The sequence below is a fragment of the Necator americanus genome, chromosome III (genome assembly GCF_031761385.1).
Source record: "Necator americanus strain Aroian chromosome III, whole genome shotgun sequence".
Classification (NCBI taxonomy): domain Eukaryota; kingdom Metazoa; phylum Nematoda; class Chromadorea; order Rhabditida; family Ancylostomatidae; genus Necator; species Necator americanus.
The window spans coordinates 38,453,782-38,469,460 of record NC_087373.1 but is presented as its reverse complement, the minus strand read 5'-3'; the positions used below and the strand labels follow the sequence as shown (position 1 = coordinate 38,469,460).

The 15,679-nt window shown below is 37.6% G+C and overlaps 1 protein-coding gene across 1 annotated transcript; it reads left to right on the top strand.

Annotated features, from left to right (window-relative positions):
- Nucleotides 1-459: 459 nt before the first annotated feature.
- RB195_012278 (uncharacterized protein) lies at nt 460-15,679 on the top strand (the record flags this gene model as incomplete). The annotated part of the gene is made up of 11 exons (XM_064194062.1): nt 460-513; nt 6,418-6,463; nt 7,165-7,238; nt 7,303-7,434; nt 7,502-7,644; nt 7,714-7,871; nt 12,553-12,664; nt 12,722-12,826; nt 12,898-12,955; nt 15,336-15,465; nt 15,525-15,679. The coding sequence occupies 11 exons, from the start codon at nt 460-462 to the stop codon at nt 15,677-15,679; spliced, it is 1,167 nt and encodes a 388-aa protein (XP_064051645.1).

Here is a 15,679-nt window from a genome sequence, read left to right as displayed (position 1 = left end):
TTTTTTTCGTTTTGCTGATTTCTATCGCTGTTATATGTATCTCTTTTAAGTGTTTGTATAGCAGCAATTGATACAAAAATCATTCAAGTATATTGTTTTATTTTCGGTGGTACGGTAACGACGACGTTCGAACGTAACGTTTTCATATCGAAATATTGTTTGATCGAAAGTGCACATCGTATCCTTTATTTTGTTTTTTTTTTCTCATCACTTTAGAAAGAGTTCACACACAGACACATTCATCATCTTCCTCATCCTCATCCTCATCCTCGTCATCGTCGTCGTCATGCAAACAAATAATCGGTATGTTTCACACCGAGTGTATGAGATGACCTTCTGTCATGCTCCGCCCATTTATTTACGGTCCCACCTTAGCAGCAGTAGCACCACGACACGACACGACGACGAGCACGAGCGTGGCCGATTTCCTCCTCCTACAGCGGCGGCGCCTTTTAGAAAATGTTTGGCGGCGTTGGATTGATGATCTGGACGCTTGGATTCTTTGTGGCTAAGGTGAGCCTATGCTGTATGTACTTTGTGATGTTTTCTATTCGCTTTAATTAGGGGGTGATTTGGGGTAATTAGGGTCAACGCCTCAGCAGGACGGAAACTAGTGGTTTGGTTTTCTTTTCGCTTACTTAAGCGTCTACGACCCCGACGGACATTGGTGAAAAGATCATTTTACTCGCGCTTAACATGACTTCCTTAAAACTACTTCCTAGAAAGGAAGTGTGTTTAATTTCGTAGTTTTACTCAGATTTCGGGGGGAAATCTTCTTGAAAACAATATAGTAATATAATAGTATAATAATAATATATGAATATAAATGTAACTGATAGATTATTAAACAACACTGCTATATATTATATTTAATATATTATTGTTATATTATTTATACATGATATTGTGCTATATTATTTATTATTACTTTTGTAATATTATAAATACGCCCGTGTTCTTTGTTTGAAGAAATTCTAATATAGACTATTTATATTATGTTATATTTTAATATATTAAAATATATTATTTTAATATTATATGTTCTAAAAAAAATAACGTAAAATGGAATCTCTAAGGATAAAGAATGGAGCAGAATAAAGTCCGTAAGCACCATCGGTAGGTACGAGATTCTCCTTTCTGGAAAGAAAATTTTATTTTAAATAAAAGTGCATTTTTGAACTTCCAGAATTTTCCTGCTAGATTGTCATTTGTGTACTAGATTCGCTCGAATCATTAATCTTAACAAAATCGAAATAAATCGTAAAAGATCTGCGATAATGATAATAATTCGAAATGAGCGTCGAACGCCTACCTAGCACAGGGTCATCTTATCTTCTCCTCATAAATCATCTTTTCTTTTTTTTTCGAGAACATAATACCCAGAAAATGGGTTATTTCGAAGTTTTACTACAATTTATCGATTCATCTAATGGAACTAACAGATAACTGCTATGACAAAGTCAAAGATGTGGAAGGAATGTGAAGTTAGCTCGAAGGATCCGGACTGATTCAAAGAAATCAGTTAGCTGGTGAGGAAAATAACATTCTCGAAAAATTATTCTGATAAATAAGACCTCATCAGCTAACTGATTTCTTGGAATATGTCCAGATCCTTCAAAAAATTCCTTTAACTGCCACCTTTATCATGTCGTCTACAATTTCCGTTTTTTTCTTTTTCCTTTTTGCTAGAAAATCTAGAGGCCCGAGTGGATCAAAATTTAACATGCTGCCCTTTCCCCGCATTTCTCCTAGTTATTTTACGGTTTTATTGATTTTTATCCCGTAGTTAGATAGAACTAACTGTTATATTATTAATTAACCAATAAAAATTATTAAATTGGGTTTTAGCAGAAAAATTCAATGGAATATTTGGATTATTATTATTATTAAAATTATTATTACTATTATTTGCCATATTTGAATATCTGGAAAACGTCGTACTTATACCGCTGATCACTAAGTGAATTTAATAGTTACTTCCGTTTCAAATGGAATTAAAAAAAAATCTTCCGTGAAATTGTGTCTTAATGTGTGTGTGTGTGTTTGTCTCAAAATCTTCGATTTATTCTCACCTATTGTGATTCCTTGCGCGATCACGTGTCTAATTTTCCATTCATGACTATCACCAACCACCACCACCAACTGTTTTTTTCTATCTCTGCGAATGCAAACGTAACAAAGCATGCAATGTCTATGGAATTTTTTTTTCTTTGCTCATGAAAATCTACCGTATTGTTTAGCTACGAACGAACGGACAAACGAACGAAGTGTATCGTAGACGCTACGCAAGCCTTTTGACCTAAAAAGTTTTGTCGAGGCGGAAGTTGAACTCGGTGTTTGCGTACGACGATTTTGTTGTGTTAGGTCAAGTCCCCTTAGGGGACCGATGGCACGGTGTGACCACCATTCGCTCCGTTTATTTTCATATTTTTCGGCCCCGTAAAAACCGTGAACAATTCGTTTGCAAAATTGAAATGAAAGTTGGGAAAATCCCGTAGGAGCCTACGATATGCGTGATGCGGAAACGGTTCAACACTCTTTTCTTTTTTTCTTTTCTCTTTTTTTCCTCCTTCACGGTGGCATACCGGATGAGAATATCGCTTCCTTTTTTCCCTCGTATGTCGGAGTATAGAATCATGATATTCGTAAGCGCATTGAAGCTGATCCCAGATGTTCTAGGAAAAAAGTAGATAATAACATAAATAGGGACATGATAAAATAAGTAGATAAAAATAATAAAATAGACGAATAAGGGAAAGATAATAAATAAGTGGCGAGTGAGATAGGGGAAATACTTTATCATTATGATCTCCATAGGTCCGTTAAGGCTGACCTCAGATGTTCCGGAAAAAACGTAGGCAATAAGATAAATATGGATATAAGAAAAGTAAATAGAAATAATAAAGTAAACAAGAAGCGAAAATATAATAAGTAAAAGGTGAGGTGAGTTAAGAAAAGTTGGACGTAGCTTAGAAGACGCTTTCTTTCTCCTGGAAATTTCAGGAATTTCAATAATTTAGCCTTCTTTTCTTTTCAAGTTATCCATAATGCTCAAAAATCCATTTATTAATTGTCCGATTCTGTGAGTGGCGCTAGTTAAGATGGTTGTTGTATCTGCGATTGCGAGGTGGAGAAGAGGTTGCGTTGAGGTCATAACCTTGGCACAACCACTCTAAAGAGCGCATGCCAAGCATATTATTCACTAAGGATCGGCGATCAGCACTAAGCCAGCCATTTATGGAAAAAAAAAGAACAGGATGTTCTTCATGATGAATAATACAGGTGCTTAGCACTTAGTCGGGTGAGTCAGCGAATAGTTCGAAATGAGTTCACGGTTGAAGTGGGGAGAAAAATCGTGCCTTCTAGTAATTACGATCAGAAATTGCTTAATTACTCCGTTAGCATCCTGTTATATATCGCCTACGCTTATCGAATACATGGAGATCATGCTAACGTTCCAACTTCTAACAAACTGTCACTAAACGGAAAGCGTCAACATTGTCATTGCATACGTACTAGAATATCTTCACCTTCAGTCTATCAGGTCTATCTAAAATATCATTGTAAAGATATTCCAATACATACGTAGGTAATAATGACAATGTTGACGCTTTCCGTTTAGTGACACTAGTCCTAGTTGGAAATTTAGCACAGATTCCATCTTTTTGATAGACGTTTATCATATATAATAGGATATTTGGAGAATTTTGAATAAAATTAAAGTTATTTTGAATTTAATTGAATTAATTTTTAGATTAAACTTTTTATCACGTAATTATCTATCTATCTGTCCAATTAGAATATCTAGTTTTAAATCCTTCACTTAGTTGTTCGTTTACTTAGTTCACTTTTTTGTTCTTCGCCTCCGTTTCTCTCTTTTTCTTCTCTCTTTTCTTTCTGCGTGCCAACTTTTGCTTTTTTTTCTTGCTTTTATCATCCAGTCATCCACACTAAATCTGATTCTACCCGCGTTTTTTCCTCTTGTTCATCCTTTCCTAAGTCTTATACCTTTCACTTCATTCATGTTTCTCGCCAGTAAATCGATCAGCACAGCTACTTTCCACATTTTCCCTTTTCTCAGGTCCTCTTCTACGTTTCTCCCTCCCGCTCTCTCTCCCCTTTTTTCTTTTCATCCTTTCTTCGTGTGCAGCCCAGTCTTCTTCTAGAAACCAAAAATTTGGAATGAGAAATGGATAATCAGAATGATAATATGCAGCTGGAGTTTGAACAAAAAAAAAATGGCTACCGACAGGTCGTGAAAGTTTCAGATTCTGTTTTTTTTCTTGGAAAGAAAAGCTACAGCAAGTCGGTTGTGGGTCCCTAAACGAACAAAATAATGTTGCAACGGGTTAACTGCCGAAAGTATCTGTAAAGAGTTTCTGGAATGAGGGAAATTAATTCCACGGGAAATCTTTTTTCATTTCTAACTAGATGCGCCTTTGCAGTCATAACTTCGCCAGCAGGTTTTTCTGCAACTTTTTTGTTTAGCGTCATAAATTAGTGGATCATTCCCTGTAGAATTCGCTACATCTCATTCTAGAAGAGCTTATGATTAGCGTCCATGATCTTCATGTATATGTGATCACGTTTCCCCCGCATTTTCCTGCAGCAGGAATATGCGGAAGAACGGAGGAAAGTTCTCCAACATTGATGGAGGCCATGGAAAGCTCCGTAGATCTATGTATTAATGATTTTTATGGAAAAAGTTCGACGAGAAAAAGTGCGATGCGAAAAAAGTTTTTAATCGGAAGTCTTTGAGCAGCAAAGGCCGACGAAGGACAACGAACGAACGCGATTCCAGCGCGTGCTAACAAATAGCCAGCTATCAAGTTTAAGGACACAGCTGACTAACCTGCTACAGAATTTTCTCGGTGCTTACGGTAATAATCATAAAATTCTTATAGCTGCGCTGCAATAACTGTGACCGAAGAGAATGATTTTGCGGTCGAAACCTTGAGATTTTATGTTTTCTTGGTGTTTTTTTTTTTCGTGCCGCGATTGTTATTGAGAAGATTTCTTTAAGAAAACCAGAAAACGATCATGATCATGATGTCGTTTGTCTTGTTTTGTTTACAGGAGATAGACGTCGGTCTTATGTGATACAATTACACATTAGAGTCGAACGCGATTGAAAAAAAGAAAAATATAAGAAGAAATAGTTTAGGAAGGGGACGAGGGAAAGAGATGGGTTTTCACAACTTGAGGGACCTCACTGAATCAATTTCTATACGATTAAAAGCGACTTAAGCGGATTCTGCGTCATTTTCGCATGAATTTTTGCGGAAATCTCACGTTTTTTTTTTATTTCGATTTGATTTTCTGGCCTATATTCGCGTTCAGTTGATGCACTTTCTTTTTTTCTCGCCCTTAGTTCCGTTTGGTATCTGCAACAAAGTCACTTTGTGATTGATGTGTTTTAGGTTAGTAGGTTAGTTTTAAGGTTTCAACTTAGTAAAGCGAATTTCCGTCTTTTTAGATCTCTGTCCGAGGGAATTTTCCTTATTTTTTAGCACATGATTACCTCCTTTTGTTTTCATAATTTCTGTCAGTTCGATGTTTTAAGCTTTGATTTTTACCGTGAATAATGTGGGAATTTTCATTTGGTTGCAGTTTTTCCTTAGAACTTATTTATTTTCAGTTTTTATTATTATTAAGATTAATGCCAATATTTAGGACTTTATTATTAAGAATTTAGAAGATTTTATTATTAGGAATTTAGAACTTGAAGGCTAAGAAAACCAACCGCCCGGAAATCCGCGTTCGGAAATTAGTCCTAGAAATTCGGTCGGTGATCCGACGTGATGTTGCCTGCCACCGCCGCGTGACCTCAAACAACCGACCGAGGAATTGAATTCATTCATCGGCTGCTTATTAGTTCATCTCGTCCGCCGACGACGATCCTTTAGCCCCGAACTACATTGAATTCACAATGAAATGTAGCGTTTTTTTTTCGCGTATGCTCATCCTCGTTGCCGCACGACCTCCTCCGCAACGTAATTACCACCATAAACCACAAATTATAATTGTTTATCCGTTCTTGTCACTTTTTGCTGCCATGTGTTCGTCGGCTCCGAGGTATCCGAGTACGACCTTGAACTTAACCCGCTGCTCATCCCGTCACTCTATAGGGAGGAGGGATGCTATGATATAAATGACCTGACTCCCTGTTGTGAACAACAAACTTCTTATGAGGAGGTAAACCATGAAAGACGAATAAATACCGTAGCCGCATGCTGTAAATCACTTTTCGAGAGAGAACGCTCGACAACTATGTGAACCAGCCTCATATTCTAAAGAGCTAACTCCAATAAACTAAGAAGAAAAAAGGGGAGAAAAGAAAGAAAGACAGAAGTGGATCGAAACAAATGGAATAGTTTTTCTAGACTTTTCCTTCTTCTAAAATCAAATTCGTTGCAGATTTCCTTCGTCTGTGATGCGAAAAAGGTGGACAACAAGCTTATTGGTGAGTTAACCACTTTATCAATTGGATCATTGGGAATTTTGTGCAATTTCCGCTTAGTAGTAATAAAAAGCATTGCTAGAGTTGCTTGTTTCTGGAACAACCAAAAAAAACCTGTGGTTTTCATGTTGCTGCAACAAAAATCTGTGATTTTCATGAATTTTTTGAATAATCGAATCACTGTTATTCCATTATTCATCCTCAAATTGATTTTATTTTCTATTAATTAGGGATTTACATGCTGTCTTGGCAGCGAGCCCCTGGATATTTTTCAATTCCTTTCTCTAAAATCGAAAGATTTTTCCAAGTTTGGAATTTCTGTTGGTCATATAATAAAATAATATAATTTGAGCAGTAACGTAACGACAAATTCTTAGACGTTTCGAACTTTTGGTTCTAAGCAGGAAATTCAGAGATTTCAGGTTTTTGGAAGAAAGTGTCTTGGAATATCGCAACTTTTTTTCTTGTTCATCTTCTTCCATTAGTTCATTCATACTTTCATTTATTTCTCCATTTTTCTCTTCCATCCACAAAAACTTCAGTGGAGGAGCAATTTTTTTTTGCTTGAAAATTTCTGTTGCTCGGATTTCGGAGCAATATATTGTTCGAGGACAACTTTTTCAAGGTTGACGTGCTTGCTTGAACTCAAATTTATGATGCATTAGCATTTTAAATAGTTCTGAACTCTAAAAAGTTCCTTTAAGGATCACCGGAAGTAATATGCGGTCCAGACGCTATTCGAATAAGAGGAGAAAGTGAGGATATCTTCGAAGGACAGGTACATATGGGATGGTGGCATGCGCTGAGAAGCGGAATCTTCTCCGCATATCTTCACGTTTTAGGTTTTTGTAAAAAATCAGAGGCGCTCCCATGACTGCTTTGTCGTCTACTCGGCCGATGATAACTCGACCGCACCGGAATTCACACTGTCACTGAATCGAATATCCTCTTGTGGGATTGATATGCGGAGAAATGTAAGGAGATTTTCTGGGTGATATCCAACTGATTCTGTCGTGTAGTACTGCACAGCGTTGACTTTAGCCATCACGAGGCTTAGAACTGTTCGCTGTGTTTGTGTTCGCCTTCCATCCCTCGTTTGTAACCGCCGGGGATCGTGCCTTTGCCGTTCATTGCCTTTTCCAACAACAACAAATCACAATTTCGACACGATTCGACTTCATTAGGTTTGTTCTTGTTCTCTTCTTTTTTTTAAATTGTCCAATCGTGGTTCATCAAACATCGTGTACTTACAGTGACATCACTCCAAAAGCTGTAGTTGGTGCAACCTCTTCAGTACCCGCAGTAGAACTTGAAATTGTTCACGGACGAGTGCCAACCGAGAAGGAAGTAACTGATTCGGTGAGGGTCGGTGAACCACTGATGTTGATTTGGCATACGGAATCGAACTCTCGTGAGTGATTCTCAGTTTTTTTTTTCGATTTTCAACCGATATCGGGGACCCATAGGAAGTCAAATTTGGGACCAGAGGACTGCCTTTCACAGGATTTTGTATCACAGATGAAATTCATCGATTTCTGTGACACAAATTCCGGTGGAAGGTGAAAATCTGTAGGTATTCTGTAGGGTAGCCTGTGCTACTCGCATAGGTTACCTACAGAACAACACTGTTTTTTTTAAATGAGGGTTAGAGGGAAGAAAATAGGTGTAAGTTTAGTGTGAATGTAATTGTGTTCTATCCTTGAAGAACCGAATTGCACCCCAAAACTTCCAGAGTTCCCCGAAAAAGGGATAATATTGTGTGTTATCGAAGGTTTATTGCACAACGGACCATGTTCCTGAATTTCTTCCTGTTTTTTTTTGTTGTTGCGAAATGGATCCATAAGATATTCAGGTTGTTAAACGTTTTTAGGAACCAAACAAGCCCTAGACATTAGGTAGGGGTTGAGTTGTTCGTGAGGCTTTTCCTCATTTGATTGTTGTGCTTTTGTTAGTTTTGCTGGGATTCTTGGTACTATCTGCATACGGAGCGTACATTCCTAACCTAACGCTTGAAATTATCTATCCATCCTGAAATTTGGAAGATCCTGGAGCGAATAATAACCATGCAGTATGTAAATGCATTGCATACTGCCCTTCTTGTTGTCCACTCACTGTTGAGTGAATCGCTCCAGTCGTCGTCGTTGGTCACGAGTAATTTCACGTAGCGCGGTAACAATCGTACCCGATCCTCCGAACTCGACCTTGAATGTCCGAAACGCCGTTGTTCGACGACTACGTCAAGACAATGGTTTTGGCACCCCAAGTACTCTGGTACGTATATGACTTCTATCCTTGAGATGCCACGCGAAACACTATAAAGTTTTAAAGTGTTTGAAGAGTAGAGGAATTGGGTGAGATGGATTTTTCTCCCCTGTATCCGTCCACATCTTTTTATTTGTTGGGAAAATTCCCAGCATTTTTATCTCTTTAGACGAGAAAATGCCGTTCAACGTAAACAAGCCGACTCACTTGTGTGATATTTGAAAGTCCCTCCAAAAACGTATTTGTCTAGCTTAGTTTCCAAAGGATTTATCATGATTTATCCATTTTTTTTAAATGGGAATTTTTGAAATGAGTCTTTAAAATATTCCCGAAGGTAACATTAATCATTATGACACTAATAACTATAATTAAATCATTATAATTAAGTATAATTCATCATCATTATAATTATGATAATTAACATGTTTTCATAGATTTGCCATTTTTTTTAAAAATCAAGTTCAAGAATCAGAAGTCTCGAGGGCATTAGAGGTCTCAATTCTCCTAACTATTTACCAAAGTTCTGCGCTTGTCCACAAATTACGTTACAACTGGGAATTTAGTGAAAACTTCAAAAAAAATCTTTAAAAAATGAAGTAACCAGAAAAAAAAAAACTAATGTTAAATAGCTTGTGAGCATAAAAATTCACGAGACATGACCGTACTCTTATAACTTTTTCCATTACGAACTTCCAATTATTGTGATGGATGTAGTGCATTCAATTTTGCGTTCATCATTTACTGTAGAATTCACATTGGCGAATTCTATTAGGTTTGTGGGAAAGTAATTAATATTTTTTCGCTGCCTTGTCTTCAGGACAATTTTTTTTCCGTTTCCACTCATCTTTAATATTAGAACCCGGTTTGCTTTCCGTAGGTCACTTCGTTGAGGTTATTAGTGCTGAAGTGATTTTGAACGAGAATCAGTATATGGTCAGTACCAAGACTTGGAGGATAACATGACCAGGCAAAATTTCCACAAAATCGTCTTCTGCGAGTCCAACCTGGGCAGGTCTGTAGCAGAGACAGCTTGAAATTTTGAAATTCACTGTTTGTTTATTTATTTTTGTTAAATATTTTGTCTGTTTATTTTTTCATTTGTGTTATCATTTTTTTAAGTTTATTTTTTCCAAGCTTCTACCAACGCTGTTTGGGGCGAGGAAAGCACCGCCGAATCTACTGTACGGCGTTAGTTCTGAAGGTTTCGTTGTTTGCGATATGAACCTCGAAGATAATGAAGGTTACGACCGCCCTTCTGAAGTTGACGACTACTTGCTGAATACAATCATCGAAAATGATTCACTTAAAACAACATGAGATGTTGCCCAAGAACTAGGAAATGACCATTTAACAGTCGCCCGCCATTTGGAAGAAAATTGGAAAGGTGAAGAAGTTGAACTAGTGGGTGCCGCATGAACTGAGCGAATCCTAAGGAAACCGTCATTCTGAGATCAGTTTAACGCTTCCGTTATGCAACAAGAACGAGCGTATTGTTACGTGCGACAAGAAATGAATCCTTTACAACAACAGGAAGCGTCTTGCTCAATAGATTAGCAAAGGTGAAGCTCCCAAGCACTTTCCGAAGCCGAAAATGCACCCGGAGAAGGCCATGGTGACTGTGTTTTTGCACGCTACAAGTGTAGTCCACTGAAGCTACATGAAACCTGGCGAGATCACCGTAGAGAAGTGCTGCAAAGGACTGGAAGAAATGCGCAGAAAACTCCAACTTCCAAGACTCTTCGCCCATCGTTAGTGAAAAGAAAGGCCCCAATCCTCTCACACGACAATGCCCGAGCACACATTTCAAATGTGACGCTACTGAGTTGCTGAACGAGTTAGGTTACGAAACTCTGCCTCACCCATCACATTCGCCAGGCCTTTCACCAACCGACTATCACTTTTTCAAATGTGTGGGCAGCTGCCTAAGAGGTAGCATCTTCCAAAACCAAGTTTATGGCGAAAACGACTTCCCGAAGTTCGTGGACTCCAAAAGCTCGGACTTTTATACAGTGGGAATAGGGAAACTTGTGCCTCGTTAGCAAAGATGCGTGGACTGTAATGGTTCTTATTTCGATTGGTAAAGTTGATTTTGAGGCGAATTATAGCGTTTCGAAGTGAACGTTTGAAAACGCGGATTATTTTTGCAACAACGTAACACAGTAACTGATGAAAGCTGAAAATTTGACTTTCCCCATCTTCTTGTAAGAGAATCGTTATTTTGTTCCGCATGACTGGGTCATTAGTTGGCGCACTTTGCTTCTGTGCCGACGTCGTCTGATGACGCGTGAAAAATGTGGTGTTACCACCACTGGCACGCTCATTAATGGATTAGTCATAATGTGTCGGTAAAGTACTAAGACCAAGACACTAAACGTCCTAAGAATCCTGAGAAGTGTTTTTTTTTTGTAGATAGTTTAATGTAGGAACTTAACTGGCTCGTACACTTATGGTTCTCCAAAGAGAAAAAATTTGGAAATAAATAAGAAAATCTTAAGTGAGAACGAGTTAGAGGTTCAAAAATCCACTCAAATGTATTTATTACCTGTTTATTTATTTTCTTAAATTTGTTTTATCATATTTTTTTAAAATTTATTTTTGGACAATTATTTTTACTCGAAAATTTTTACCAATTGAGAACTTGCGTCCAACTCATTTTCATCGAAACACCTTATTCTTTATCTCTTTTTCTTTCAAATGGAATTTTACTGTTAATTTTGTGTGAAAATCCTGGTCTTTTGTTTTTCGACAGGGTTTCCCGTGTGGCTTTGCTCTGCCTTCCCTACATACTTCTACGCATCCAACCCCCTTGGGTTTCATCGGCTCCTGCTGAGAAATTTTAGAATGGCCCACATAATTTTCTCGAGAAATTTCAACTTTGAAAATAGTTCTTCTTAGTTACGGAAGATAAGTTTTAAGCACGATCGGTGCTACTTTTTCCTCGAAGCATGGAGTAAAGTAAAAGTTGCGCTGTGGAAAAAAAATGAAGGCAGTAGCCAGTTTCTATGTAGGAAAGACTGAGCGCGAGTACCTGTGCCTGTGCGAATAGCTGCTGAGTGTATCCTAATAATTTCACTATTTCACGAATGGTTTTTCCAGTTTTCTCTCTTTTTGCGAAGAGATTTGTCACATAAATATACTAGGTTGTCCCATAATTTTCTTCCCGCTCTTCTGATATTTTTGTTCTTTTTTTTAACCAAACAACAAAAATATTCCAATCGACAATAAAGTCTGCAGAATAATCAATACTCCTCGTCCATTGATTCTTTTGCCTTACGATTCAACTTCTTGTTAATTTAAAATGTTGACGACCGTGGAAAGAAACTTATGGGACAACCAAATGCTATTGCATTAAGGCTACACCTATACTTCTTAGTTAGGTTACGGTACTTATCCGCTACAAAAAAAAGAAGAAAACAATAATAAATAAATGTTAAATAGAAATAAAGTTTCAAATTTTTTAAAATTTCTGCGGAATTATGACGAATAAATCTAGTGATTTTTGGCTTGGCATCTTTTTTTTTCTTTTTGAAATTTCAAATAAGGCGAAAGAAGACGGTTTTAACTAAGTAAGAAATGTGAAGCAAAAAATGGATTCACCCTTATTCTTTGGAAAAAAAAAAATTGTGAAACAAGAGGAGAAAAAGAATAAAGTAAATTAAGGAGTTGTCTTTTCGAAAACTCTGATGATACTTTCTAATAATGTAATGTATAATTATATTAAGTTAATCTTTATTTTTTACTTTTAATTTTAATTAATTAATTTATTTGATTCCTATTTTCAATTTTTTTTTTGAAATTTCCTCATCCAATAAAATGACTTATCATTTCAGACCTTTATGGGGTACGAGTTCTTGACTGTACAGCTGAAACTCGTGACAGAAGAGGTATGGGAATTATTAGGGACGGTTGTAGCACGGACAACACCTTGATTTCTGACATTCGGTGAGCCCCTGATGATACAATTCGTGGGATCAATCGATAAAAATTCTATGGTTATAGATATGCGGATAATCATCAACGTGCTTTTGCCGATGCTACAGCGTTCAAATTTCCTGATCTTACTGAGGTTTGGTTCCGATGTGCTGTTCAGCTGTGTATAAGGAGGTTTGTGGAAGAACTTCAATTGTTTTATAAGAATTAATTAATTAATTTGAAATGTTTAAATTTCTTTTTAGGTTCGATCATTTGGTACTTACTGGGAAATCGGAGCAAGATCTCTGCAATAACAGCTATGTGAGTGATTTTCTTTCTTTTTTTTTTTTTTTTTTTTTTTGAAATCTCCGTATTTTAAACAAAAATTTGATTAACAAGCAATGTTTGACATGCAGTTCTCGTTATTAATTTATTAATTTATTCACATACACCAGTAATACACAAGAAAAACAAACCATATTATGTCCGAGTCATAACAAAATGGAAAAAAAAAATCCCGCACTTAGTTCTTTTTTTCTCCAAAGGAATTTGGCGCATTCTTTTTCGTGGGAAGTAAACAGATAACGAGATAATAGCATGGATTTTCGGAATTCCTCCTTATATAAATTGATTGTTGCCTATATTACCAGAGTTTTTCTGTTTTTCTAATGCATGCCACATTTAACCCTTTTTGGTACTTTTGAATCCAATTCGCTTAGTTATAAGTGAGGCCACAAGCACAAACACAAGGCCACAGCAGGCCAGTTGTGCTTCTCATATTTTTTGTCATTCCTGGCACTTAAAGGATAAAGTGGCGTTAATCAATCCGCTTGGGACCCGCCCCCACGTTCACTTCAATTCAGAATCGTTTGAGGTTTACGAACGTGTAACTGGCCTATACAATGACTTGCGGGACTCGGCCGATGTGTCAAGTCAGTGTTTTTATCCTCCCAGACAGGTCTGGTACCAATTTATCGACATCGGAAAGATGAAGGGCTTGGTGAGCACAAGAGCGGATTCGAACATCCGATCGATCGTGCAGAAAGCGGAACCTCTTACCGACCGCGCTACACTGGCCTTCCTAGTACCTACTTGACTTAATCGGTAGACTGATGTTTCTGCGTATTTTCTCCAAAAAGTGTCTTTCTTGAATGTAGCTGAACCGCCGTGTAGAATCTTGAGAAGAAAGCTTACTCGAAATTAATCCATTCGACATAGTTTTTAATTGATTTTCTTGAGCTGAGCTGAGGCCAAGATAGGTATTGATCGTCTTTGTTAGCCAACAGCTAACGTTTCGGCGTCATCGCCTCAAATCAATTAAAAACTACGTTTCAACATGCCGAGATTCGAAGACAGTCGAACATGGGCAGTATCCCATTCGGCATAACTTCATATTCGATGAGACATGACGTCTTACCTAAATCGCCTGTGATCCATATCCCACATCAAAAACGTCGTCAGGGAACCTGGATGAGCATCTCAAGGCAACTCGGAAAAAAAGATTAGATGGTATTAGTATGATGATGACCGTTTTTGCACACTTTGGGGTCAAGAACAAAATACTTCTCAATCATCGATGTACCATATCCAATTCTGGGGAATGTCACCTTGTTCCATGCAGGTAGGTTTGTCGTAGTGGTCAGCAACACCCATCAGTCAGCCTCAAAATCCTGTAGGTTAAACGAGGCAAAGAAAAACTTCTTGTTAGATCCTAGGATGCGTCAGGAGCAACTCTTAAAGAGAAAGGAACAGTAATCGCTTCTCTTCACCAGTCAGTGTAAACGAACGACCTCGGAACGCTGTTTCTTACGACCGCTTCCATGGCAATGCGCAGCCATTGCGCCCCGCCCCGCCTGCGATTCGTCCGAATGGGTTCTTGACGAATCGCAAGCGGGACGGCGCAAGGGTGGACGTTGGAGGAGGACATTGTAAGAAACAGCGTTCCGTGATGGCCCGTTCACATTGATTCAGGAACAAATGAACGGAATCACCTTCTTCCCCACAATCTACGACCCCGTGTAGGCATAACCCGGCTGAAACCCGTACCACCCCAGATTCGTGGGGTGATGCCTTTAAGTAAGGGGTAAAAATATAATAGTTAATCATTATTGTTATATTGTTAAGAAGTTTAAAAAAGTGTTCTTGAGGGTACTTCGAAGGAATAAGAATGCCCACTGTATTCTACACTCTGCAAATTACTGCAACACAAATATTCAAACTGGTAGAGGGTACAATTATATGCTAGTGAAATGAAAAAAAAATTATTCTAGTTCTTATAATTTTGTTGTTATTATTATTTTATCAAGAATTTATAGAATTTTATTGTTTGTGTATTCAACTCTGCTTGTAAAAACTAGTTTTTTTTTCTCGAAAAAACTAAGGAATAGAATAAATAAAAATATACTTTTAAAGTTGAAACAAACTTCTAAAATATGAAAAAAACCATGCATTTTCGTTTTAACGCATAGTTCTGGGAGCGAAAACTCGGAGAGCGAAAACGGTTTTCCTAACCGGCGATAACGTCTGCGGCGCTCGTGTAGAAAAAATTAAAATTTTGGTAATTCACAAAATCCCTTTACTATCTATTATTATTTATTACTTTCACAGAATTTCTTTTTCATTTTCTCCCAAATAGAGTGGATACATTTGGTTAAACGGATAACAAATGTGAATAACAATGATAAAAAAGAAATAAATTCAGAAATGCGGCACAAATCCTCGACAACGTCGACGAGTCGTTTCCGACGCTGATGACAACGTGATTGAAGTCACCGGAAGAGTTTTTGTGAATGACGACGAGTCGACCGTCTACACAAACTACGCTGCACAAGGTACGAATTGTGTTAAGAGTAGGCTTTTGGTAGTCAACAATTAACGGAAACCTTTTTAGCGTCAGCCGCTCCGAGCAAACCTTCCACTATGTGCATGACGAAGGACGTGATGGCGGTAGGTTCAGCCGTTTCAGCCACCGTCTGCGTTTCCAGTTTATTGACAATCGCTTCTTTCATCTACTCGAAGCTTAAGCTTAAACGTCCTGCCTTGTAA